This window comes from Leptopilina boulardi, unplaced genomic scaffold (genome assembly GCF_019393585.1).
Source record: "Leptopilina boulardi isolate dan_hultmark-lab unplaced genomic scaffold, ZJU_Lbou_2.1 LbouV2_214, whole genome shotgun sequence".
In the NCBI taxonomy this organism is placed as follows: Eukaryota; Metazoa; Arthropoda; class Insecta; order Hymenoptera; family Figitidae; genus Leptopilina; species Leptopilina boulardi.
In genome coordinates this window covers 5503727-5529737 of record NW_026137768.1, presented here as the reverse complement: position 1 = coordinate 5529737, position 26011 = coordinate 5503727, and the positions used below count along the sequence as shown (strand labels likewise).

Below are 26011 nucleotides of genomic sequence, written 5' to 3'. Positions count from 1 at the left end.
CACGAGACGTTTACTGCGAACAGTTCTTGATAACAGTTTACCAAGAAATTTTTCGACTAGGTTACATGCATTATGTTTATTTCTATGTTCATTGAATGGGAATAGTTTATATATATATATATGGGAAATTGTAAAGTGAATGGAATGCGTAGACCGCTTTTCATCAATTTTCCTCTAATGCGTATGTCGTATTTCACTAGCTGCATATCCAATCTCCTATTGTCCATATACAGATCAACAAGGACGTTGGATGCTTTTGACTAATACTCAATCCCTCCATTATTTGGGTAGCTTTTATATATACACACACACTAGGCGGAAGTAATTGATTTGAAATTTTGTGATCGAAAGGGTGTGTTAATTTCAAAGTCGATGGCCTCATTAATCGAGAATTATCGAGATATAAGCTCTGAAAGCATGCAACAATTTATCATTTATCGCGGTGTAATGTGTTTTGTGGTTAATGGACGTTCCTTGAAATCAATTGAAGAAGTGCATTAAATTTTTTTTTTTTTTTTTTGTTTTACGTTTCATATAGTGTCGGAATTTATAAAAAAGAATTTCAGGTTAATTTAATTTGCGATTTTCGCTCATAATTGATAATGACACGTCAGTGAGTGGTGCGGTGAATATGTGCGTCCACAGAAAAGGATCGTCGATGGGGTCGTAAAATTAGGCGAAATTCTATATATATATACAGGGTAGTCCACTTTCGGTGGTATCAATTATTCACCGTCAAGTATATGTCTCACAGAGTGTGAGTGGCACCCCTTTAACATGACACTTTATTACCAAGGGAGTATATATCTATATATCTATATATGATGCTCCTTCACATAAACCCTCCTTATTTTATCCAAAAGATATTGGCCTTATTTCGTCATTAACTTACATCATCTATATAACTTTTGAGCTTTATCGCTTCATTATCAGGATTTATAGGCAGCTTTGTTCAAAATATTCACGCGCGTAAGTTCTTAAAGTTTTTTTTCTCAGATTCTTCTTTCCCTTTAAAAAGAAACTTTTTTGAACAAGAAAAATTGGCCAATTAATAAAGTGATGGAATAATTTTTTTTCTTGGAAAAATTGATGACGTATTTTTCAATTAAGTTTTTTTTTGAGTTCTTTTTTTTAATAGAAAATATTTTTCCAGAATTGTAAATGCGCGTTTCTTTGAATACAAAGCAAGTTTTACATTTCAAGTGTGTGTAACGTGAAACTACTTCCCTGTGTATAGTTGCATCTTCAGGACAATTCAGCTCCGACAAGAACACTACACATTTTTCTACATCACTGTTTTATATATATATATATATATCCTTTTGTTCCACACGAAGCTCTTTTTAAATTAGAAGTTTTGTAGACAAAAAGCAATAATACAGCTACCAGCAGAGTTTCACCTATTTTCAGTAATAAAATGGAAGTCCTATATATTTTTCAAGATTCTCTATAGTCTTTTTCGATACAATTTTCTACCTCAAAACGTGTACTTGCAGCTTTTAACGCTCAAATGAACTAAGTCTTTTTATTATGCTTCAACTATTTTCTTTCTTCGATTGAAACTCAAGATGTGGAAGGAATTTTATTATAAAGGTGTGTATTTTAACTTTAATCGAATGGTTAATTTTTATTATTTTTTTTTCTTTATCAAAATTATTTTACAAGAAAAATAAATTTCCTACTCTCTAATTCTGAATTAGTGAAAAGTGAGCTTAATTTAAATTAGTAAAAATTTTCACTATTTTTAGTCGTTTTTTTTACTAAAACTTTAGTAAAAAAAAATTTTAAACTACTGAATCAAATAGTAATATTTTACTAAAAATTAGTAAAAATTCTTACTAATATTAATTAGTAGCTCACTTTTCACTAATTCAAATTTAGAGAGTAATTTTTCGTTATTGACTAAAAATTAGCAAATTTATTTTTATTATTGGTCATACTATGGCTAACAATTTGAATATCATGGTAAATACGAATTAGCTATGAAAACTAGTTATTGTGTATAAACTAACAATAATTGCTGTACATATTATAACAATCGAAATTACTCTCTAAATCTGAATTAGTAAAAATGTTTACTAATTTGAATTAGTGACTCACTTTTTGCTTCTCAATTAGTAAAATTTTACTAATTATTAGTAACTCTTACTAACAATTAGTAAAATTTAACTAATTCAGAAGCAAAAAGTGAGTCACTAATTCAAATTAGTAAACATTTTTACTAATTCAAATTTAGAGAGTAGCTAAAGTAGTCAAATATTAATTCAGGTAGCTAAATAATAGCTAAATGTTAGCTAAATAGTAGCTAAATATTAGTTACTGCCGCTAAATAGTTGATAAATATGAGCAAAGCTGGCTAAATATTAGATAAGTAGCTAAGGTAGCTAAATAATAACTAATTATTACGTTATGTCGCTAAATAGTAGCTAAAGTTGCTAAATATTAGTTAAGATTGCTAAATAATAGCTGCTTATTAGCTGACGTAGCTAAATATTAGCTATTATAGCTAAATAATATTTAAATAGTAGCTAAATATAAGTTATAGAAGCTAATTAATAGATAAGGTTACTAAATTGTAGCTATAGTAGCTAAATATTAGTAAAGGTAACTAAATTACATCTAATTATGAGTTAAGGTCACCAAATGGTTGCTAAATATTAGCCAAATATTAGGTTATGTCATTAAATAGAAGCTAAAATTGCTAAATATTAGTTATTATTACTAAGTAGCAGCTAAATAATAGCCAACTATTAGCTGAGATTGCTAAATAGTAACTATAGTAGCTAAATAATAATTAAGTTTTCTAAATAGTAGCTAAATATTAGTTTATGTAGCTTAATATTAACTAAGGTTGCTAAGTAGTGGCTAAATATTAACTAAGGTTGCTAAACAGTGGCTAAATATAAACTAAGGTTGCTAAATAGTGGCTAAATATGAACTAATGTTACTAAATATTAACTTAAATGTTAGTTAATGTAATTTAATATTAACTAAGGTTGCTAGATATTAGTTAATGTAGAGTAATATTAACTAAAATAGATAAATAGCTTAAATATTAGCAGATGTAGATAAATAAAGTTAAATATTAGTGAAGGTAGTTATTTTTTTTTACTGTATTTTTAATTATAGTTATGATAATTGTTATTTTTCAACAATATTGTCAATTCTAAAGAATAATACCTTCAGCAACTATTGTTATTTATAAATAATGAAAAAATGAACTTCCAGCTAAAAAAAAAATTAATTTGTAATATCTTCTTCGAAAAACACTTTTCCTTTATATTATATTTTGTCAACACTCTTTATGAAAGAAAGTCGTGCTCCACTTTCAGTCAAACGGCTATAAATGTGCAAATGTCATTTTATTCATGCACTATGCACAAAAAGACAGTAACGCATTAGCAATTTGAAAACTGGTATAATTGTTAGGGCACGTGCAAACATTATTCGCTTTTTGTTAAACACATGTTGTTATATTGTGTTTTTCGCTTTTGCTCCGCACGCTTTTTATTGAAGTTATTCAACTGACTTTCAAGTCGCAAAGTAATTTTGAAATTAACAGAATTGATTTGATGTTATATATATATATATATCGAAGCAGTAGTGTGCAACAGAGAGAGAACTAGGAAATTCAATTCGTTTAATTAGATCGACTTATTGGCCCCTTGCTCTTTGCGCGCAACCATAAGCTTGCTACACGCACTAACGCCTTGGCAATAATTACTCGGATTCACCGAAGCAACATTGAATGAGAGAGAGATGCTCGAGTTTCAAGTACCAAAATGTTTGATCTCTGAGATCAAGGAGCCTTGATTAATTCTCGGTCCAAGGATCACAGAATAACCGCTAAGTAACTTTTGCTGTAATTGTTCTATCAATTTTGATAGTGAATATACACAGTGTGTTGAGTTAACGAATATATTTCTGCGGTTCATATATTTTTCCAATTTTCTCTATTATAAGAAAAAAAAAAATGAAAAAAAATTTCATCTGAAGCAACGAAAAGTTTCACTATAGAATAGTTGAATCATTTAAAATTTTTTGCTATTCCAGTCAAACCTTTATCGCTGTATCAGATAAATATATTTTCAGAAAAGAAAATAATTATTTTTCGAGAAATCGATTAATAAATATTTAAATTATTATTAATTGTAATTAGAATATAATAATTATTATTTTAATTTTTATTATAATTATTATTTTTTCGAAAAATTGAATGTTTTTTTTATTTTTTACGAGTTGATTATTTGTTTCGCTTTGTGATTTGATTGGTTTTTTCTATATTTTATGACCTGGTTGGTTAACTTTTTTTATTTTTATGACTCTATATCGTTTATATATTTATATACAATAATAAAACTTTCAGTATCTAATTATTATTAATAGAATCCAATAAAAAAAAAATAATTAAATATATTTTCTACTTTTCAGTATTATCGTTATAATTTATTGTCATTTATATGGATATTCAAATTTTATTTGACAACTGAATACTTAAAATCGTTTAATAAACAAAATTGTTTTTTATACGCTTTTATCATTTATTTATTTTTAATAAAAATTTTTATAAAATTAAAAAAAGAAATTGAATAAACATATAAAACGAGTTAATTAAAAATTTAAAAAGAAATTCAATAAAAAGTTAAACATTTATTTTTAAAAAATTCTAATTTAATATAAAATTCTACACTAAAAGAGTTTATTAAAAATTTTGTTATGTTCGTATTACAAAATTTTGGAAACTAATTTTAATTACACATTGTAAATGTCTTTCTATAATACGAATTGATTAAAAGCGGTTGTAAATGTTGTAACAATGCAGTAACAATAAACTATAACGACCCTTTATAAATTTTATCTTTGTATATTACATGGAACGTATAATATTCAACATTAAATTAAACTTTTATTATAATTTACAACTGTATCACTCGAATTATAATATAGGAGTTATTGGAGTTATATTGAACTCGGGATGATGCTTTTGGATTGAAAGCGTAAACTAACTGAACTTCATTATATCACGAAATAATTGAATATCAGAAAATTCAATTTTATTTTCTATTTTAGAATGTTGATTTTTATGTCGGAATTTTTATTTTTAAATTTCTATTTTATATGTTCAATTTTACAAGAATATATATTTAAGCTGAAAAGTAATATTGACGGGGAGAATTTACGAATATTGTTTTTATAGAAAGATTGAAAAGATTTATAGACGATTGAATGAAATATAACAATTTCTTCTTTTTTTGACGTAAATAGCAAAAGATAAGCATTTCTTCAACTTTCTAAATTTCCGGGAGCATATAAGGAAATTTTTCTTTTTTTTTTCTTTTTTTTAAAGAGCCACAGGTAGATTTTGTCCGTGTCAAGTCATCCGGAAACCAAAACCCGACATTAAGCAACTCGTGAAACTTGGACGAACAATGTAATTTCCGTTCTCCACCACCGATGGGACGTAACGTGATCAGGTATAACCGGAAGTGCGGTTCACCAGACGGGCGAGTTTCAAATTGCATTTCTCGAGGAAACAAATAAATTGAAATACACGAATTGTCCAGAAGGTTAATAATAATAAAAAAGAAAATATATCGACGCCCCCCATTGATACAGGGGGAAAAAAAATCTTTATCTAGAACAGCGATATATTTCTCTAGGAATAGCGAAAACTTTCACTGCTTTTAGTAAAACATATCGCTGTTCCAGGTAAACATTTTATTCCCCTGTAACTAAAAAAAATTTATTTGATTCAAATAATCGGTTACTTGATTATCAAATAAATATTTACTTGAACCAAATAATTTTTATTTTTTTGAATTCTGAAAATTCCGAATCCTAATAAATTGGAATTTTTTTTTGTTCATTATTATTATTATTTTTGTGATAAATGTTTATTTGGATAAAAGATTGATCTGAAGCACGTTCTGTGCGTCTTGTGTAAATGACAGTTTCACTCCTGTTTATTTGCACTGCTATCCAAACTAAAACTGGATTATATGTCGCGCGCGTCGTCGTTGTCCTCGAGCTTCTTTTCTCTATATGGTTACACTTGGAAGGCACACACACAAGTCTTTTATTGGACCTTTAATTAAACCGACTTATCTGACCCCTTTGTCCTATACAAGGTACCGACAATCTCTGCGCTAAGAAACTTGGATATAATGCCCTCCCGCCTTGTATAATCGCATTTTATTTTCCTTTTTATTCGCAACGCGGGGGAAAAAGGGAAAAAGGGACGAAAAAAAATATGTCATTCTGCCTTCGTTAATCTCTTAATTAAAAATATTGAATTTTGAAAAGAAAAAATTCGATTTTTCATTCGTTATTTTTAATTTATTCACGGAGAAAAAGAAAAAGTAATTTTTACTACTTTCAGAGTAAAACTGGACCAACTCGAAGTTTCTGCGCATCTCTGGCAATTTTTACTCCAAAAATAGTAAAATTTATTATTTCTGTAGTAAATTTTACTGTTTCCGTAGTAAGTTTTACTATTTCTAGAGTAAATTTTACTATTTTTGGAGTAAAAATTGCCAGAGATGCGCAGAAACTTCGAGTTGGTCCAGTTTTACTCTGAAAGTAGTAAAAGTTACTTTATAAAAGAAATCTTTTTTCTCCGTGTTCCATTTGGCGAAAACCAATTTCCGACGAAGCTGAAGTACGCAACGTTTATATAAACGATTTTTAAAGAAATAATTTTTTGCCTAAAAACTATTTCTTGTAGTTTTCATTAATCAACAAATTATAAAAAAATATTTTTTAGGCAAAAAAATTATTTCTTTAAAAATCGTTTACATAAACGTTGCGTACTTCAGCTTCGTAATTTTCGGAACTGTTCCGAAATATTTAAAAAAAAAAATATTAAAATCATTAGGAAATTAGAAAAAAAGGTTTAAGAAAGTACTGCCGTTTGGCTAGAAATTTTCATTTTCGAAAATTATTTGTGGCGGCCCATGAGAAAAGGGACCTTATGGTAAAAAAAAATTTTAGGTTATTTTTGTGATTTTTCAAGTGAAGATATACAGGAAAAGAATCAATACAAAAAGTCTTTATTAAATTCGGAAAAATTCACTAAAATCTATTTTTGATTTTACCTTAGAAACTTTTTTATCAAGGTAAAACTATCACTAAACATAACCTAAAATTTATTTACCATAAGGTCTCTCTTTTCGTATGGAGCGTCAATTTTTGAAAATTTGGTAGGGAATCGTATTTATTTTTTATAATAATCAAAATTGTGACGCCATCTGAAGAAAGGGGCCCTAAAAGCAAATGAATTATAGGTTATGTTTACGACAGTTTTACTTGAACTAAAAGTCTATTTTTGTTTTTGTAAAACAGTTTTTATTTTGGATGTAATAAAGACCAAAATAAATTTGCATTACAAGTTGAACGTCTTTGTATATTTTCAAATTTCAAAACATAACCTATAATTTTTTTGCATCTAAGGTCCCTTTCTTCAGATCGCGTCACAATTCAAAAATAAATTATTAAATATAATAAAAAGTACGAAACCGACCTCAATAAAAATGATGATTTCCTACTCTACTTCTGAGGATCATAAACTATGACATTTATAATGGTAATATTCCTGCGACTGAGTCGTATATCGAGACATGAAATATCACGTCAATTTGCTAGTTTAATCGCGACAGCTTATCACTTCTTCCTCCTCTCTCTCTCTCTCTCTTTCAATCTTGTTTATATATATATATATATATATGTATGTAGTGACGTTGGTTATCCAATATCGTGAAACTTTCCGCCGATGCCTTCAACGTTTTCCAAGTTGAACCCTCTTTTCGCTCTCTTCCGATAACTCGATGTCGAGATTCGATCAAATTCTCCCGAGGTTCTTCAACGCTTTCCCTCTTTTCCTGAGACGACGACGTCGACAAGACCCTTCTCTCTATATGTATTTGTATATCTATATACCTCTGTACGATGAACCATTTGTATTCGAAAAAAGTCGTTGGGTGAATCGTTGTCTTTCATTGTCTTGCGAGGTAGATATATCCCAAGAATCGAGAGCGGGAAAAAAGACTTTCTTCACCAAAACAGCTCTCTGTAGTTTCAACTTTTCTCTCTTTCTCTCTCTCTTTTTTTTTCGTTCATTATATAGAGAGAAAGAGTGGAAAGATATATCGGAAATTTATCAAGAAAAGATTGTCCGGCACTTCCTGATTTTTCTATTGTATTGAAATGGATTTCCCCTCTGAAAAGAATATAGGGATTTTAAAAAAGAAGATTGCGAGAGGATATATAAGTTTGATTCAAATCTTTAGAGAAGATAAAGTGAGTATTATCTCCTTCTGTTTCTCTCTTTCTCTCTCATCACTTTTCTCTTTAGATTTTTAGACAGAATCATTTCAGAAAAATTGTTCACGTTTTTTGTTCTAAAATAATATGTTCCAAAATATTGGAATTAAATTTGAAATTTTATTTTAAGAGACGTGAAAATAAACGAAACATTAGGACATTAGACTCTCTCTCTAAATTTGAATTAGTGAAAAGTGAGCTACTAATTCACATTAGTAAGAATTTTTACTAATTTTTAGTTATTACTATTTGATTTAGTAGTTTTAAATTTGTTACTAAAGTTTTAGTAAAAGTTACTAAAAATTAGTAAAACTTCTTACTAATTTAAATTAGTAGCTCACTTTTTGCTAATTCAGATTAAGGGAGCTTATTTTCTCAAAATTTACTACACTGGAGACTCCATCCAATGTGACTCCATCCATTGGACACGTTGGTGGCGCGGCGCGGTAAAACGTCGGAGGGGGAAAAGTGGGCGTGACTAAACTCAGAAAATAATATTCAGTAGCGTCTGTTTAAAGTGTATCATTGACAAGTCCAAAGTCAAAATGGTCAATAAAATAAAAAAATTATTTTTGACGTTTCAACAGCACTGCTGTCCTCATCAGAAACTAAAATATTTATTAATGGAATAAAAAATATTTATTAATAAATAAAATTTATTAATATTTTACGGTATCAGTGAAAGACCCCATCTTTTTTATTGGTAGTACAGCCCTGAATATTTACAGTTTTCGGCGTAGAGGTTGCGTCAAGTACGAACTCCATCGACTGGACTAAGACTCGAGCCGTCCAGTGGATGGAGTCTCCAGTGTATTGCTGTATTGTTTTGCTTTTTTTTATTACAATTTTTATTTTATTTTTATTTTAGTTTCTTTTTATATTTATTATAGGTATACTTTTTTTAAATTTACCGCAAAAATATATATTTTATTTATTTATTCATATATTTTAAATTTTTAATTAAGGATTTTTCATTTCTTTTGTAACACACACACACACATATATATATATATATATATATATATATATATATATGTTTATTTATGGATTCTATTCAATTTTATATTTATAGATTTATTGCACTTTCATACATGACTTTCATATACAGTTTTATTTACCGACCATTTTTGCATATCAATTTATTGCGATAGATATTTTTTTTCTCTTTTTAAAAGAGAATTCATTTTTATAAATTTTTTAGCATAAAAATGTGACATTATTTTTTTTTCGCAATCAAATTGCATTATTTATTTAAAACTAAATAAAATATTTTTTACGGTTAAAAAATGAAATATTCAAAATATGCTTTTTGGTATTAATAATAAATATAATATTAAAGATATCTGGACAGTTGTGAAGAATGTATTTTTAAACATTTTTTTTTTTTTTTTTTTTTTTTGCGAGTTACTATAAGCAGGGAAGTAAAAGTGATTTTTTTTTCGTCTTAAAGAATCATCCATAAGAACTTTTTCTCCCAAGTATATTTACTCTGGTTAAATATTAAATTTTTAAATTGCCTTCCCTCTTGGGGCATTAATCTTGATTTCCGTTGATTAATTTCTGCGCGTGTATCGCGATGCTTTTGCCCTTTTCTATAAAGAATATGTTTGACTCTGAAAATGAGACATACAACAAACCAGAAATATAAAAATATATATAAATTTTCTATATTTATAAAAAGATTTCGCCGCGGTCTCTAGAATTGTATTAACTATGTCAAATACATACGTTAAAACGAACATAACCTAAAAATTCAAAGTTCTAGGTCCCTAGGATTCGAGGTCATAGTTCAAACATAACCTCAAAAATTTTAAGGCATAGGTTTCCACAATTCTAAGCCTTAGTTCAAACATAACCTCAAAAGTCAAGGATTAGAAAATAATGTAACTGTTAAATATTTCCACTCGGGTTATTTTTAACTAATTTAAATTTTAAGAGTTTATAACCCGTGTTATATGCCCTATTAGGGAATAAAACGCCGCGTCTGATGTGGCCCTAATTAGGAAATCCACATTTAGCCCTGATCAGGTGTGGCGTTTCATTCCCTACTAGGGTCCTAATATAGCAATTTCTACACGAGAATTAGCTTCTAACGCAGACCATATCGTAAACTTTATTAAAATACTCGAACTGAAATTTCCAATAAAAAAAACTAATCCAGCATTTTAATAAAATCATACATATATATTTTTTATTACGATCAATCTATTTTACTCTTCACGTGATCCTTAATCGCATTTCAATGTCAACCCCTGTTTTTTCTCCTTATAAAATTGAATATATCTCTGCGCAAACATTCCCATACACCCGTTATATTTTATAGAGCCTAAAAAGTAAAAGTTTTTTTTTTTTTTTTTTCCTTTTTTTTGTACCCAAAGAGAGAAGCCGAGTAAACTTGGCGACATGTCATTCGAGCTGGAAGTATTCGATCTAAGAGGGTTGAACTGGATGAAGGGGGTTGACTGCGTGGGAGGTGAACAGATAAAGAATGAGAGAGATAGAGATAGAGGATTTGATCAAATTCCGATATCGAATTGGCTAGATTCAAGGCAAAGAGAGAGGATATATATAGAGAGCCACAAATAAGGGGTTGTGCAAAATGCGCCCTCTCTGAAATATTTTGAATATTCTAACAAAACTTTCACCATTATTTGCATCTTAGGCAACTCAATTGCACTTTGGCGACCATCCCAGTTCAACAATAATCCACTAAGTTCATAATCTCCCAATTAAGGGCTCAGATGTTGCGTCTGGAGAGATAATGAAAGACTCTCCAGTGACTCGTGAATTTATAATCGGGAGCATTTAAAAAAAATAATATCGCATTCCTAAAAAAGAATTAAAATTTTCAAAAAAGAATTTTATTATTTCTACTATAAAGATTTTAGAAAGCTGCTCTTTAAGAGTAGGTTAAATTTAATCTTCCGAGAGTTCTGCGTCTGCGCAGAAGCTGTATACAAATATTCTACGCAGGCGCAAACGCAGTAGATATACTCTACGTCTGCGCAGAATATTTGCATACAGCTTCTGCGCAAACGCAGACGCTACTGCCATTAAAATCTCAGAAGATTAAATTTAACCCACGCGGTAAAAACAGTCTTCTATTATCAACAATTATTAAAAATATATAAAATAATATTCGATTTATAAAATGAAATTTTTTTCCCACTAATATATTTCCTATCATTTTTCCTCCGCGCGGCGAAAAAATACAAAACTTGGTGAGGAAAAAGAAATATTTTCAATAACATTAATCTTCGTTCCATAAATTTATTTCTATACAACTCAACCCCTCCCCCCCCACCCTCTTCAATCTCTATTGAAATTCACCTTAGCACTTGACGTTTTATCGACCAGCAAAAAGCCTACAAGGTATTCTTGAAGAATTTCACGTCTCATCTTCGTAGGAGAGAAATTTGTTGTGTCGAGCACGTACAGGTGGGGTTTCTTGGGTTGACGGGTTTTGTACGAGCAAAAGGGGGATGATGAGGGTGTTTCGCCAAACGAGCAAGAGGAATCGGGATGGGCGAATAAACCGAGGTGATGGGGGTGAAGGTGGGGGGGAAAGATAAGGCTTTGAATGTATATATTCAAGGGCTGGCTATCGAATGGTCCCTGGGGTGACTGCGTCAACAAACCCTAACTAACGTAAATAAGATGTCCTAAGAGAGTAGTGTACCCTGGGCGCCACGATAAAGACACACGGCCCTGATGAACCTCCAGGCCAATTACGTTGTTTCTTAGTAAAGATCTATTCTCTCTCTCCCTGGTGGTATATTACGTTACCTCTTCTCTATATATATGTATTATATACATACACTAATATATACGTGACTTTAGTATATTTCTTCCCTTCCTTATCCCTGAGATATACGCACACCGCGGGTGCGGCGAAAATATACGATGAATTTGCGAATTTTCCTTGAGAGTCATTTGGGAACCCCCAAAAATAGCTTTTGCAGAGTCTGTGGGGGGTATAGGGACCTTGAAACCACATTCTCTTTGCTGTACAACAGAGCAAAATAAGTGGTTTAGGATTTATATTTTATTTCTTATTCTGTTTCCCTCTGTGTGGAAAAATTTCTATAGGTAAACTAGGTGTTTCTAGGTGAGAAAAATCTGCTAAATATTAGTAGATATACAGGAAGTGTTCTAACAGATTCCTGTTACCGACATGTTACCGACACTTGAGAAAAAATGGTTCTGATCCGTGCTAAATGTAAAAAGCCATAAAAATTAAAGGTAGGCGAATATTTAGCGTTTTTTCTTTACAAAACAGATTCCTGTTACCGACATGTTACCGACACTTGAGAAAAAAATGGTTCTGATCCGTTCTAACAGATTCCTGTTACCGACATGTTACCGACACTTGAGAAAAAAATGGTTCTGATCCATGCTAAATGTAAAAAGCCATAAAAATTAAAGGTAGGCGAATATTTAGCGTTTTTTCTTTACAAAACAGATTCCTGTTACCGACATGTTATCGACACTTGAGAAAAAAATGGTAATGATCCGTGCTAAATGTAAAGAGCCATAAATATTAAAAGGAGGCGAATATTTAGCCCTGTTTTGTAAAGAAAAAACGCTAATTATTCGCCTACCTTTAATTTTTATGACTTTTTACATTTAGCACGGATCAGAACCATTTTTTTCTCAAGTATCGGTAACATGTCGGTAACAGGAATCTGTTAGAACGGATCAAAGGCATTTTTTCTCAAGTGTCGGTAACATGTCGGTAACAGGAATCTGTTAAAAAGCTCCCTGTACATCTACTAATATTTATTACACCAAATAATTAAAAAATAGTTGAAAAATACAAGTTATAATTAGCTTGGAGACAGAAAAAGTTTGTTTTTTTTTTTTATAAAAAACCATTTCTTGTTTAATGAAGCGAATTTCACGCATATCATCGCATGAATTGCGAGATCTATTTTCACCCTAGTCATTGCGGATCATTTATATGTATTCCAAAGCCATATGTAAGTCCTGGATTATTTTCCGGATTTACATGTCAACGTTCATAGAAATATTGCAATATGAAAAGCGCGTTATGAATTTATGTGTCAAATATTATATATATATAAAAAAAAATTCGCATCGTGCGAATTCGTTCACTAATCAAAATCCAGTTCATCGAATATCAATAAAATATAGTGAATAGAGGAATCAGATAATATATAGAAATATTATAATAGTAATGAATATATACATGAATTTTTTTTTTTTTTTTTGCTTTTTATTTGCTATAAGGGCAAATCGATGATGATAAGACACGCACGTGTGTGTAAGAAAATAGAAAAGTAGTAAATGATTTTCTATTGGAGTCAAACCCCTCGGCAATATCAAATTTAATAGCCCCCTTTCGATTATATCGCAAAGGGCCTTTCTTATTTCGTCCTTCCTTCCTTCGTGATAAAAATCCTACACGTTTTCCTCCTTCATTCTCTCTTCACTCTATTGCAATCACTGCGCACGAATGACACTGCGAAACGATTCAATTCCCAAAAATTAGTTTCGTTGCGCGCGCCCACACGAGGATAAATAATTGTTCCTCTTGAGAAAAGATCTTTCAACCCCAATTGACAATTATTACTTCATTTCACCCCAACTAATTAAATGTTCTATATTATTTATTTCGTTTATTCATTTCTTTTTTATATTTTTATTTAAATGTACAATTTATTTTTTTTAAATTTTTTCCCATTATTTTTATTTTCTATTTTTGTATTTAAATATTATTTATTTCATTTTTATATATTATTTCTTTTTTTAAGTTTTAAAATTTTTTATAGAAATAAAATGTTGAAAAGTGTAAAATATTTAATCTAGAAATATTTCCCGTACTTTCGCAATATACATATATATACAATTTGTAGAAACTATTTTCCAATATTGAAAATATATTCTCCCTTGTTAAAAATCTTTTTCCATTCGGCGAAGAATATTTCTTGGTGGAAAATATTTTCACTTAACGGAGTTTATTCAATAAAGCGCGAATTTAAAGAGGAAGTATTTACAAATGCACTTTCAAAGAGAGGAAGGAAGCTGGCTCTAGAATTTATTAAATCAATGAAATTCGTTCGCCATATGGGCATATATGAGAATTATTATTTGCAATAATTCAACAATTTATATCACTTCCGTAATATTATAACTTTAAAAAAATTTACTATTTTTGAAAAGGAAACTCTAAATTTGAATTAATGAAAAATTATTAATTTTTTCAGTATAAATGAAGATGAAAAATCCGTTTTCGAAAATAAATAAAAATCTTATTAAATCAGTGAATTATTTTTCTTCGCAATGATAAAAATTACCAAGAAGATAAAACAAAAATTCAAAATGGTCAGTAAAATTTAGGAACACAATTTATTCAGTGGGCATGACAATATTATAACATAAAAGCGATTTGGTTTTGGAGTATCTATATATATATAAGGGCCGAAAATTCTCATAGACATGTTGTTTCCGGTTTACCGCGTCGTGCAAGGATGCGTAAAGCTAAGCGAGAGGAGGCTCAACTTCACTTCGAAATCTTCCGAGGTGAAACTTCCCTAATTGGTGTAGAGTTCATCGAAGCGAGGTCCTACGGGGTCGATTAGTTGACTTTGCTCGAAACCATCTCATATTTGCTGCAATTTCGATAAATTCTCGCTAGTAAAATTCTCATCCCTTGTTAACTTCATTACAGGACTTATTCCCTCTTTCCTATATAATAATGATTCCCCCTTTTTTCATCTCTCTCACTCTCTCTCTCTCTATTTCAATAACTTGATTTTCTCTTTCAATTCAAATTAGCACCAGTTTTCACTAATTGAAATTAGTGGCCAATTTTCACCCCTCAAAATTTTAGATAATTTTTTATAAATTAAGCAAAAGAAAGAAAATTAAAATTTCTTGATTTTTTCCGCTGAACACCGTGAATAAAAAAAATAAAATATAAAAAAAGACTTTTTGCTGTAAATTTTTCAAAAAAACGAACATGAAAAGTAGACGTATAAATTGCCCCCTCTAAAAAAAAAAGTAGAGTAAACGTGAATCGCCATAAACGTAGATCTTGTTTCTTCACATATAAAGAATGACTCGTATGACGACTTACTCGTTAGTATAGTTTACCATAAACTTTCACGCTTCGTTAAATCTCCCATTTCAAGACATATATCTATATATATAAACCATGGTCATTCTTCCCACGATATACGGAACTTCAATGATGTTTTTTTTCTCTCTCTCCAGTAATTGTTACGCATACTAAAACGCGAGTATTATCGCTTCTAAACTCACGTGAGAGCGTGAGAGGTTTTACGTTTCCTTTTATTCACGCAATAGTTAGGTCACAATATTTTTGCATTTTTTTTTTTTTTTGCGCATTGCGACAATTAATTAAGCTCAATTCTTCATTTCCTGCTTTTTATCGTTGGGGATAAAATAATGTAAACATATATAGGGTTCGCAAAAATTCTCTGACGCACATTTTTCACTATAATATAGTCGCCAATCGTCTTTAGTCGTGACGCATCATGATCGCATCATGAACGTCGCCGAAGCGTCTATTTGCATCTCTTTCCTTTGCATTTACGTGCTGAGGGCACCAACGTCTCAGCGACTCAGTAAGAAATTCAAAGTAGTGTCGTGCTTGACGTTTTTTTTTTTTTTCTCTTTTTTTTATCTCTCTCCTTCGATCTGAATAAATCTCAATATCCTATATATATAAGCAGATATCAAGCTGGGTGTGAACCAAAGATTTCTCAATTTTCGTGATCTTTCTCTTTTTCTAGGTACATATTTTATTCTCACAATGCGGAAATGATTTTTGAGAAACTAAATTTACGTGCAAGAAGTTAGTATCTTGTTTTATTATTTTTTTTATAATTTGTGCTGCAAAAATTTCGTTTGAAAAAATAATTATTAGGACTCAAATTAAAAAAATTAAAAAAAAAATTCAGCAGGACAAAAAGAAGTTCTTACAATTTTCAAAATCTTTTAATAATATTTTTCAATTTTTAAATTTACAAAAAAAAGTTTCAGTCAAAAATTTTTTTGTATTTTTTCTCAGAAATATTCCAAACAAAATTGAAAATATTATTTTATAACAAAAAAATTTTGTGCTAAATTCTGCAAGTCCAAGACAAAATGAAACAATTATAACATTCACGAAAAATGGAAAATTTTTCAAAAAATAATTTAACTTTAATATTTAAAAAAAAAACATTTTTTTATCAAGAAAGAATTCAAAAATTATTATTTTATCACAAAAAATGTTGTGCTAAATTCAGTAAGTCCAACACAAGAAGAAACAATCATAACATTCATGAAAAATAGAAAAATTTTCATTTTTTTATTTTAATATTCAAAAACTCATTTTTTTATCCAATAAAATTAAAAAATTATTTTTTTTTTGTCCTGTATTGTGTTCGTCTAATACAAGAAGAATCAACTGTAAAATTTTCGATAACTTAAAAATTTTTTAGAATAATAAAAATTTTTTTTAGAAAATAATTCAATTTTAAAATTCAAAAATATATTTTTTTTTACTCAGACATATTTAAAAATTAATATTTTTCAAAAACGAATTTTGTACTAAATTATGCTGGATATGGAAAATTCCTCACAAAATTTAAATTTTTGGAAACTATTTTCAATATTTCTGAGTTAAAAAATTGTTTTTCGAATTTAAATTAAAATTACCTTGAATAAATTATTATTAATTAAAAATTTGATACAAGAATTTCGTTTTATTTTTGTCTTGCATGTTCATTAGTGAGAAAATAATTTTTTTTAAAGTCCAAATTATTATTTTTCCAAAAATTTTTTTCCAGCACAAATAGATACAAAAATTATTTTTTAAACAAAAAAGCGTTGCTAAATTATTGCACCTAAATTTTGTAATATTTGCTTGAATGTTTAATTCTAGAAAAATTAAATTTTTTTTCACTTTTTCACTACCAAAAATTATTTTTCCGATTTTAAAATTGAGAATGTTTTTAAATTTTTAACCCGCTCCGTTTGTGTAGAATAATTTTCTGAGTTAAAATTTTTTGTTTTCATAAATTAAATTTATAAAAAAAGAAAATCATCTCTCCCCCTCGTGTATAAACATAAGTTATGTATATATATATGTATATATAAAAAGGGGAGAAGCCGAAAATAAGAGATCTTCTTAAATTTAACAAGGTGCGAAGAAAGCTGGTTGTTAGCGATAATTTACGAAATTATCCTTGTAATCCGATGGAATTTCAACGTCGTTAAGCACCTCTGAGAGAGCGCACCTACTACCTGTTGATCGTTCACAATGTCGACGTCCTTAATTGCATTTGGCAATTTGACGCTCGATCGCCCTCGATCAATAAAAAATTCATCACCTTATTTTCATTGTGATAATTTCATATTTATATATTATTGTATCACAGAAAAAAAGAAAATTATTTTAATGATAAATTTAAACATGATCTATTTTTTTTCTCATTACAGGTTACAGCAATGGGGAGTCAAGACTGGAAATTTTGCCAAATGGAGAGGTTCAATCGAAACCCGTTGGTTCAAGTATTATTCTAACATGCAAACCAAATGTCACAAATCCCGAGTTAATTTCAAACATGGAATGGATTGATCATAATGGTCGTGTCATTGACTCGCTAAAGTAAGTTGATTTCTTTTTTCCCTTGAATTTGATTTTTCTTTTTTTAATTGAATGCTAAAATTTCCACATTAACATTGAATTAACAAAATTCCAAATTATAAAATTCAATAAAAAAAAGTATTTTCAAAATAATTCCAAAAATAATTTCAAAAATTGAAAGTAAAAAATTCATAGTAAACTGAAAATAAATTCCATAATTATGTTTTTAAATTAAATTATGTTAATTATTATTTCCAAATTTGAATTTTTTTTTCCTTTCTGAATTCTTTAATAAGAATAAAATTAAATAATTTAAAAAAATTAAATGTCAGGAAAAATTGCAGAAAAATCGATTATATAATAATTATTATTGGCAAAAAAATTAAAACTTTTTCTCATTAAGATAGAAATTGTGTAATACTTGTGAAATAAGTATTCGCTTTTCATTAAAAAAAAGAAAAAAAAATCATAACACCTACAAAAAAATAAGTACACTGCACTCAAACACTCGCAGCACTAATTTAACAAATTTTCATTTATTTTGCACACAGACTTCAGGTCCAGCAATTGGAAGGGCGAGTATAATAATGCTTACACACATAAAGTTCATTTTTTCACATTTTCATTATCTTCTTTTTTTAATTTTTTTTTTTTTTGCACGTTTTTTAAATGTTAAAATTTATTTTGTTTTCTCAGCATTTCGAATGAGCATTGAATTATTTATTAATTTTCAATAATTTCGAAAGTTTTTATAATAGAAAAAAAATAACAATTTTTAATTTGCTAAAAGTGTACGTAAACCTTATATTCACAAAGTTTAATTATAATTTTCTAAAGATTTTTAAATATTTTTAAATTATTTTAAATTTATTTTTTGTTTTTTCAGATTTCAAATATTTATGTCAATTTTAATTTACAAAAAAATACATAAAATTTTTTTTTTTTTTTTACAATATTTGCCTGTCACTTGTTACTTACCCATTGCCACACTCATTGTTTGTAGCACGAAATTTTTTTTTATGTTATTTTATTTTTCCTATTTTGCAAACGCAGCAACAATATGTTTTGTTTTATCTTTGTTACACGAGATATTTATACAATAAATCACGCACTCTCGAAAACCTGACGATCACTTCCGCCGTATGCGGAAAGAGAGAGAGTGAGAGAAAAAAAACAATACAAACTCAGTGTAACAAAACACTTGTCGAAAGTTGTCAATAAATAAAAGTGAGTTGCTGCCTTTGTTTAAAAAAAAAAAAAAAAAAACATTTCCAAGCATTTATGATTGAAGGAAATAATTTAGTTGAATGCGACACTGTTAGCAATTTCCGAGCACGTTCAACGAAATATTTTCTTCAATTCAAAAAGACAAGTTTCAAACATTGAATGTTAAATAATAAAAAAAAAAGGGTTCCTTGAAATAAAAATCAAAAGATTCGTTTCAAAAAATAAATTCCTTACATTTTTGTATTTTTATAAGATTTTTGCAAAATTAAAATAAATTTTTTTTTGTATAGATAATTGTAAATTAAGAATTGAAAATAGGATACAACTTTTAAAACAAAAAATGTAAACTGAAAATTATTATTCTAATGAAGTTTTGATTTTTAAACGCTTTTATTTAGAATACATAGTTTTTCAATCTCTTTTTGTGAAAAATTTTTTACAAACTATTTTTTTTTTGATGGAGAAAAAGTAATTGATTTTAATTGTTAAACATTTTGTTCAAAAAGTAGGCAGGGCAGTGTGAAATCGACAATGTACACGGAAAAACGACATGGACAAACATTGGCTCTGTTGTTCACAAATCTTCAAACACAACAAGGCGGAATGTACAAATGTCGAGCAACTTTTGCCAATAACGAGGAATTAGTGAAAGAAGTATCAATTGTAACCATAGGTAATTAAAAATTATTTATTTTACTATTTTAAAATTCATTTTTTATGGAAAAATTCAAAATCAACTTTTTTTTTTTTGTTGTTTTCTAAAGAAAATGTTTAATTGTTAAGAAAATATTAAATTGTATTTTAAAAAAATGTTTAATTGTTAAAAAAAATATTTATTTTTCTTGCAATTAGTTGCAATAACGTGGAGTGACGCTCCGGAAAATCAGTATCCAATTCTTGGAGAGGACTTCAACGTCAGGTGTAAAGTTGTTGCACAACCTTCACCAACGGTCGACTGGCTCTTTAATGGAGAATTGATAGAAACTAACGAGCACTACATTATCGAGACACATTCCCTCAAGCTCAAAAAAGTCACAGAACTCGACGATGGTATTTACACTTGCAGGGCATTTGTCGCTACCACCGGTGAACTTAAAGAAAGAAATATTCGAGTTGAGGTAATTATTATTCAAAGGAAAATGTTTTATTCTATTCTCTAATTTAATGAATTATTTTATTTTTTTATTATATTCTAATATTTGAATATTTTTTTTCCAGGTGCACATAAAACCACAAATTGAAGATTCAGAGGAGACGACAATTGAAGCAATTGAAGGCGACACGGCTGACATTGTATGTAAAGCGAGAGGCAAACCACCACCGGAATTTAGTTGGGTGAAAACAATAACATATGAGGATTTATCGAAAGCCGATCGATTTGGAGTTAATAATTACACGGGTGTTATGACAATCAAAAATGTGAATCGTGAGGATGATGGAGAATATCGTTGTTCAGCACAAAATGCCGCCGGTAGAGCCGATTGGAATATTAGACTTAATGTTATTGTTAAGCCAAAAATAATGGAATTTATCAATAAAACAAGTCCCGTAATGAAACAAGTGAGAATTGAATGCCGTGCATTTGGTCGTCCACCACCGGAAATTGTTTTTCGCAAACATACGTCCGATAAACGTTTTGAACTTGGCGCACAACGTGACATGGATAGAATTAAACTTGAAAATCGAAAAGACGATCGCAATGGTGAGACAGTTGGCGTTCTTATTATCGACAATGTTATAAGGTTCGTTAAATTTATAAAATTACAAATTATTTAATTAAATTTCACAATTGATAATCGTTTTTTGTTATATTACAGATCCGACGATGGTTTATACGAGTGTATTGGCATAAATAAAGGTGGTGAGAGTATTAAAAATGGACATTTAACAGTAGAATTCCCTCCTACGTTTGAAGTGATGGATAATCGGACAATTTTCGCTTGGAACAATCATCCGGGAAATTTGACATGTATAGCAACGAGTATTCCTAATGCAACAATCGAATGGAGAGCGTATGGAAATATTCGACTTGAATCAAATGCACCACATAATATTATTGGCAAGGGACCAATTTCAACTTTAATTGTTGAGCCAAGGGATCAACGATACTTCACGACTTATCGATGTGTTGCCACAAATATTCATGGCTCAAGTGAATATCCATTTGTCGTCAAAGAAGGCAAAAGGCCTGGTTTTCTTCTTCAAGTACGAATTTCCGAAATGACCGCAACAACTGCAACTTTCGAAATATTACTGCCAGCCTACAATGATGAATTACCAATTAAAACGGTTAATATTCAATATAAACTCGCTGATCAATCGTGGACTCACGCCTTAAATAGAACATGGGCAGTCAGTAAGTGAAAAATTGAAAAAAAAAAAATTTTCTCTTAGTTTTTCATAAAAAATCAATTACTGATTTTAAAAATACTTCTTTCAGATTCAACGTACATTATTGAGAATTTAAGACCGCAAACAACTTATGAATTTCGTTTTGCTGCTTCGAACGACGCTGGCCTTGCCACTTGGGGAAATGAATTGACCGAATCAACTCTTGATAGATCACGACCTGGAGTACCGAAAATACGTTCACAAATTTCACGGGGAATGGAATATGAAACGTCACCATTCTCAAATCAATATGAAGTCTCGTGGGTGGTACCCGTCGATAATGGCGAGCAAATAACAAATTATGAAATTAAATATTGTCAATTGAAAAGAATTTCTGGTGATTGGGAGGAAGTGTCTGGAACGTGTCGAAATGAGGAGGAACGTGGTAAGAGAACAACTTATTGGCTGAAACATCTTTATTCGGATACATATTACAAGGTTGAAGTGAGAGCAAGAAATTTCTACGGTCTCAGTGATCCTGGGGAAATAAAAATTAAAACCAATCGAGGTAAGTCTTTTTTTTCAATTCAATTTTTTGTTTTTAATTGTTGAAGAAATATTTAGGTAAATTTATTGGAGATTTATTGAGAAATAATTTAATAGTAGTAAAAAATAATTACAAAAAAAAATTACATTTAACAAAAATTTGTAATTTAACTGAATTTTTTTATGAAAATTTTAATTACTTTTTTCCATTTACGATTTTTTCTCCACTCAATAAATCTCCAAATAAGAGAAAAATCTCAAGCAAAAATTATTCTCGGTTTGCAGTAAATAATTCCTCGGATATGTTTAATTTTTTTTCGAGTAAAATTTTAAAAAAAATATATGAAACTCGAAGGAGGAAGGAGTTAATCCTTCTTTCTTGAAGAATCTGTCTTTTTAGTTATTCCTTTTGACGTTTTTTTTTTCTTGCTATAATTTTTGTTAAAGCACCAGCTTTTTCACAATTTATTCCAAAAGCTATAGTTATACAAAACTCAAGATACGCAAAGGCTTTTTAGCTCTCTTCTAGTACTAGTTGAGTTTTTTTTTTTGTTTAATTTTTTTTTAATACTAGTCACAAAAAAAAGACCTTAGGTCCTTTAAGCCGTGTGTATAATAGAAAAAAAAAACCAGCACCGACGTATCTACAAGAAAACACTTTTATTATCATTTAGAATCTTCCGGCATCACTGTGGACTACTCGATAGTATCTTCTGGGGATACTACCAGGCTCGGCGTCCTGATCGCCTTTACCTCAGCAATAACGATTCTATCATTAGCCATTTAGAGCCGTCAATGAAATGTGCGAAAAAAAAATCGACTTTTTCAACAAGTGCAAAAAGGGGACTATAACTGCGATCGTTTACACATTACTCGACTTTAACTGTTTATTACTGTTTGTATATTCGCAAACATCAGACACACACACTCACACACACACACCGAGATTCGCGTCGATATCTAAGAGTGTTTTTTTCCCTGCGTTATCAGAATCACGCACCGATTCTAAAAAAAAAAAACAAACGAACGTACGAACGAGAAAAAAAATTAATATTTAAAAGACGACAAAAAAAAAACTATTTAGAAAAAAATATAAATAAAGAAATGTGATTTGTTTAGCGTTCATTAATCGAGATGCAAGAGAACAAAGACAATATCGTCGACTCTAGTCTCGAACCGCGAAAATCAAAAGGACTTCGAGGAAATCATAAAGTGAGCCGAAGTGCTTTTGTTAGTCCATCGATATTTCATTATCTAGATTGTAGACGAATTACGACCAGATCGAGCGGTACATTCCGAAGTTAAGAGTCTTTGATAAAAAAAAAAAAAGAACATCCATCAAGTGAGATTCTTGGCTTCATCTTTAGACCAGTGATAGATTAGATCTGAGAAAGTGAGGAGAACATCTCATTGTGTCTTTATATTTATTGAAAAATTTAGTTAGAATTTTTGTTTATTTTTTTTTCTCTTTTGAAAATTGTCTATTTCAAAATCTTTTTTGAAAAAGAAATGATCTGTTCAAAAATAATGTAATTTTTGAATCTCATAAAAGAATTTAATATTTTCTTTATATCGCGTAAGAAAATCGAAAAAAGAAATCATTTTTTGGTTTGAATCTCATTTTTTTTAGTTATTTCATTAAAAATTTACAACTTTTAGTGTTTTAAGAAAGAATCGAAGAATTGGTAGAAAAATTGTTTCTCCGATTTCTTTATTAATCGTGAATCTCTAATTATTTATTGAAAATATCTCATTAAGAGATTTCTTATAGATCTGATTGTCCTCCTCAATTTCTTTTTTTTTTTTTGGAAAAAAAATGTATTTATACTCGTTGTTGAATGCTCATTGTTGAAAACGTACTGGTACGTTTCCTTTTACAATAAGCTAAAGTCCTCCTTCATTTTTGTATGAATGTCTTGACTTCCTTTAGCGCGACATCAGATTACGCGTCACTCCACACCAGATTTCCACTATTGATTAATTTTACTTTTTTAGTTATTTTTTTTTTTTTATTAAAAGTAAATTTAAAATCGTATTTTTTTTCAATGTATGATAAAAATTATTTTTTTCGTTTTAATTTTATTTTCTTTTGAAAAATGGAACTGTATTTTTTTTTTTAGACATTCAATATTTTGGTGTGGATGACGTTGCATTTAGTGTTTGGTGCGCATTAAGTCGAAAACTTACTGCCTAATAATTGCCAAATACCTGTTAGCGATTTATAGGTAAAAGAAAAAGAAACGAAACTGAAGATTAAAATCTTTATCAAATTCGTTAAAAAGAAAAATTTTTTTTTTCTCTAAAAAAAATCAACCCGGAGATATATTCGCTTCTGTCTTTAGCGAGTTAGCAGATGAAATGTATTTTTAGATAATCGTTTACAAAAACAAAAAAAAAAATAAATAACAGAAAAGAAAAAGTTTCGAGGCGAAAGTATTCTTGAAAATCGTATAGTTTTTCCATTTTTTTTTCTTCTTATTCTATTTCTTCTTTTCTTTGGGCCAGCGTCCAATCCTGTGCAAAATCCGTTTTTATCGTTTATTATTGAAATAAAAAGGACTTTTTTTCGTTGTATTAAATACTAAAAGAACGCATACAAAGTAGAATTAGTAGATGAATCTTCACAGGTTTACGTCGTATTCTGGTCCATGCAATTATGTTTAAAGCCAAAGAATCCGACTCTGTTTCTTTAAAAGAAAAAAAAAAAAAAAAAAACGAAAAACTGAAAATAACACATAGCATAGTTTTAAAACTATAACTGCATGAAAGATACAAATCTGACCAAGTAACTGGGCTAATTTCAATTATTTTTCTTCATTGTTTCATTTTAGTTTTTTAACGAAAAGAAATTATTTTATTTTCTTTTTTTTATAGTATTTTTCCCCGACAATAGTTTCGAATTGACATTTAATTCAGTTCTATTTTGAATTTATTTTTCATGAAGAAAAATTTTTGTCTGAATACAATTTTTTCTTCTAAATCGATCATTTTTTTCAAATTGATCGACAAATGAATAAAAAAGAAGAATTTTATTTTCAAAATTGTTTTTAAATGAAAATTCCTTTTTTTTAAATTCTTTTTCATTTGGAATAAAAATTGAATTCATCAAAAATTCTCTGGAAGAAATTTCATTTTTTGAATATAGAACAAAACTGATTAAATTTCTATTCGATATATTTTTACGAGGGATTTGAAATTCAGTCCTGCTTGATTAGTTTCGGAGAATCGTTTTTTAGTGCGCATGTTGTGTGAATCATAGAATTATGAATCTTAAGTTTATATTGTTACTATCATTGTATTATTATTACAATCATGTATTATTAAGCATTAGTTATTATTAATATTATTTTTAGAATATTATATTTTATTTTTCTTTATAGTCGCTGTCAATAAGTTTATAAATTTTCATTGTCATTCATTCAATATTGTTTACGTATAAAAAAAAAAAAATAGTGAAAACAACGAATTTTTTTTATCAAGTTGTCGAAAAACAACGAATTTTTCATGAAAAATGTAATATTTTCAATTTTTTAATACAATTTCGAGATTGAGACTAAAAATATCTGGGTTATTTACTTATTTTCACATCGCATGGCATGTGCTTAATTTAATTTTTTTTTTTATTTTTTCTCTCTTAAAATATTTATTTTTAATTAGCATCATACGCTGTTTCCTCTCTGTCTCTCTCAAGCGAATCTCTTCTGTTTTTTAACGAACGGGTTGTGGATTCCAACGTTAAAATTATTTCTAAAATCGCAGCACTTTTTTTTCAAAAAAAAAAAAAAAAGCAACAATAATAAAGACAACCGTTAAATATTTAAACACTAGATAATGCTTTTTGATGACAATTTATTCTGTTAAGCGAGAATTTTTAATAACCTCGTATTTAATAATGTTAATTTAGTATCGTTCTTTAAAGACTGGAAAATTGTACAAAAACATTTTTTTAATTAACAATGATTCTTTAAT

At 28.9% G+C, this 26011-nt stretch overlaps 1 protein-coding gene across 5 annotated transcripts in view; it reads left to right on the top strand.

Annotated features, from left to right (window-relative positions):
- The window catches only part of LOC127279288 (fasciclin-2), a 100327-nt gene that overhangs the window by 64845 nt on the left and 9471 nt on the right, over window positions 1-26011 (top strand). For 2 of the 5 annotated variants that reach the window (XM_051301560.1, XM_051301557.1), the window contains exons 2-8: window positions 17791-17959; window positions 18490-18513; window positions 19675-19838; window positions 20018-20283; window positions 20384-20907; window positions 20983-21521; window positions 21606-22064. In XM_051301560.1, coding sequence (XP_051157517.1) covers window positions 17791-17959; window positions 18490-18513; window positions 19675-19838; window positions 20018-20283; window positions 20384-20907; window positions 20983-21521; window positions 21606-22064 — 2145 coding nt within the window. Of the gene's footprint in view, window positions 1-17790; window positions 17960-18489; window positions 18514-19671; window positions 19839-20017; window positions 20284-20383; window positions 20908-20982; window positions 21522-21605; window positions 22065-22716; window positions 24765-26011 lie in introns of those variants that run through there. The other 3 variants (XM_051301561.1, XM_051301559.1, XM_051301558.1) reach the window with 3 other exon arrangements.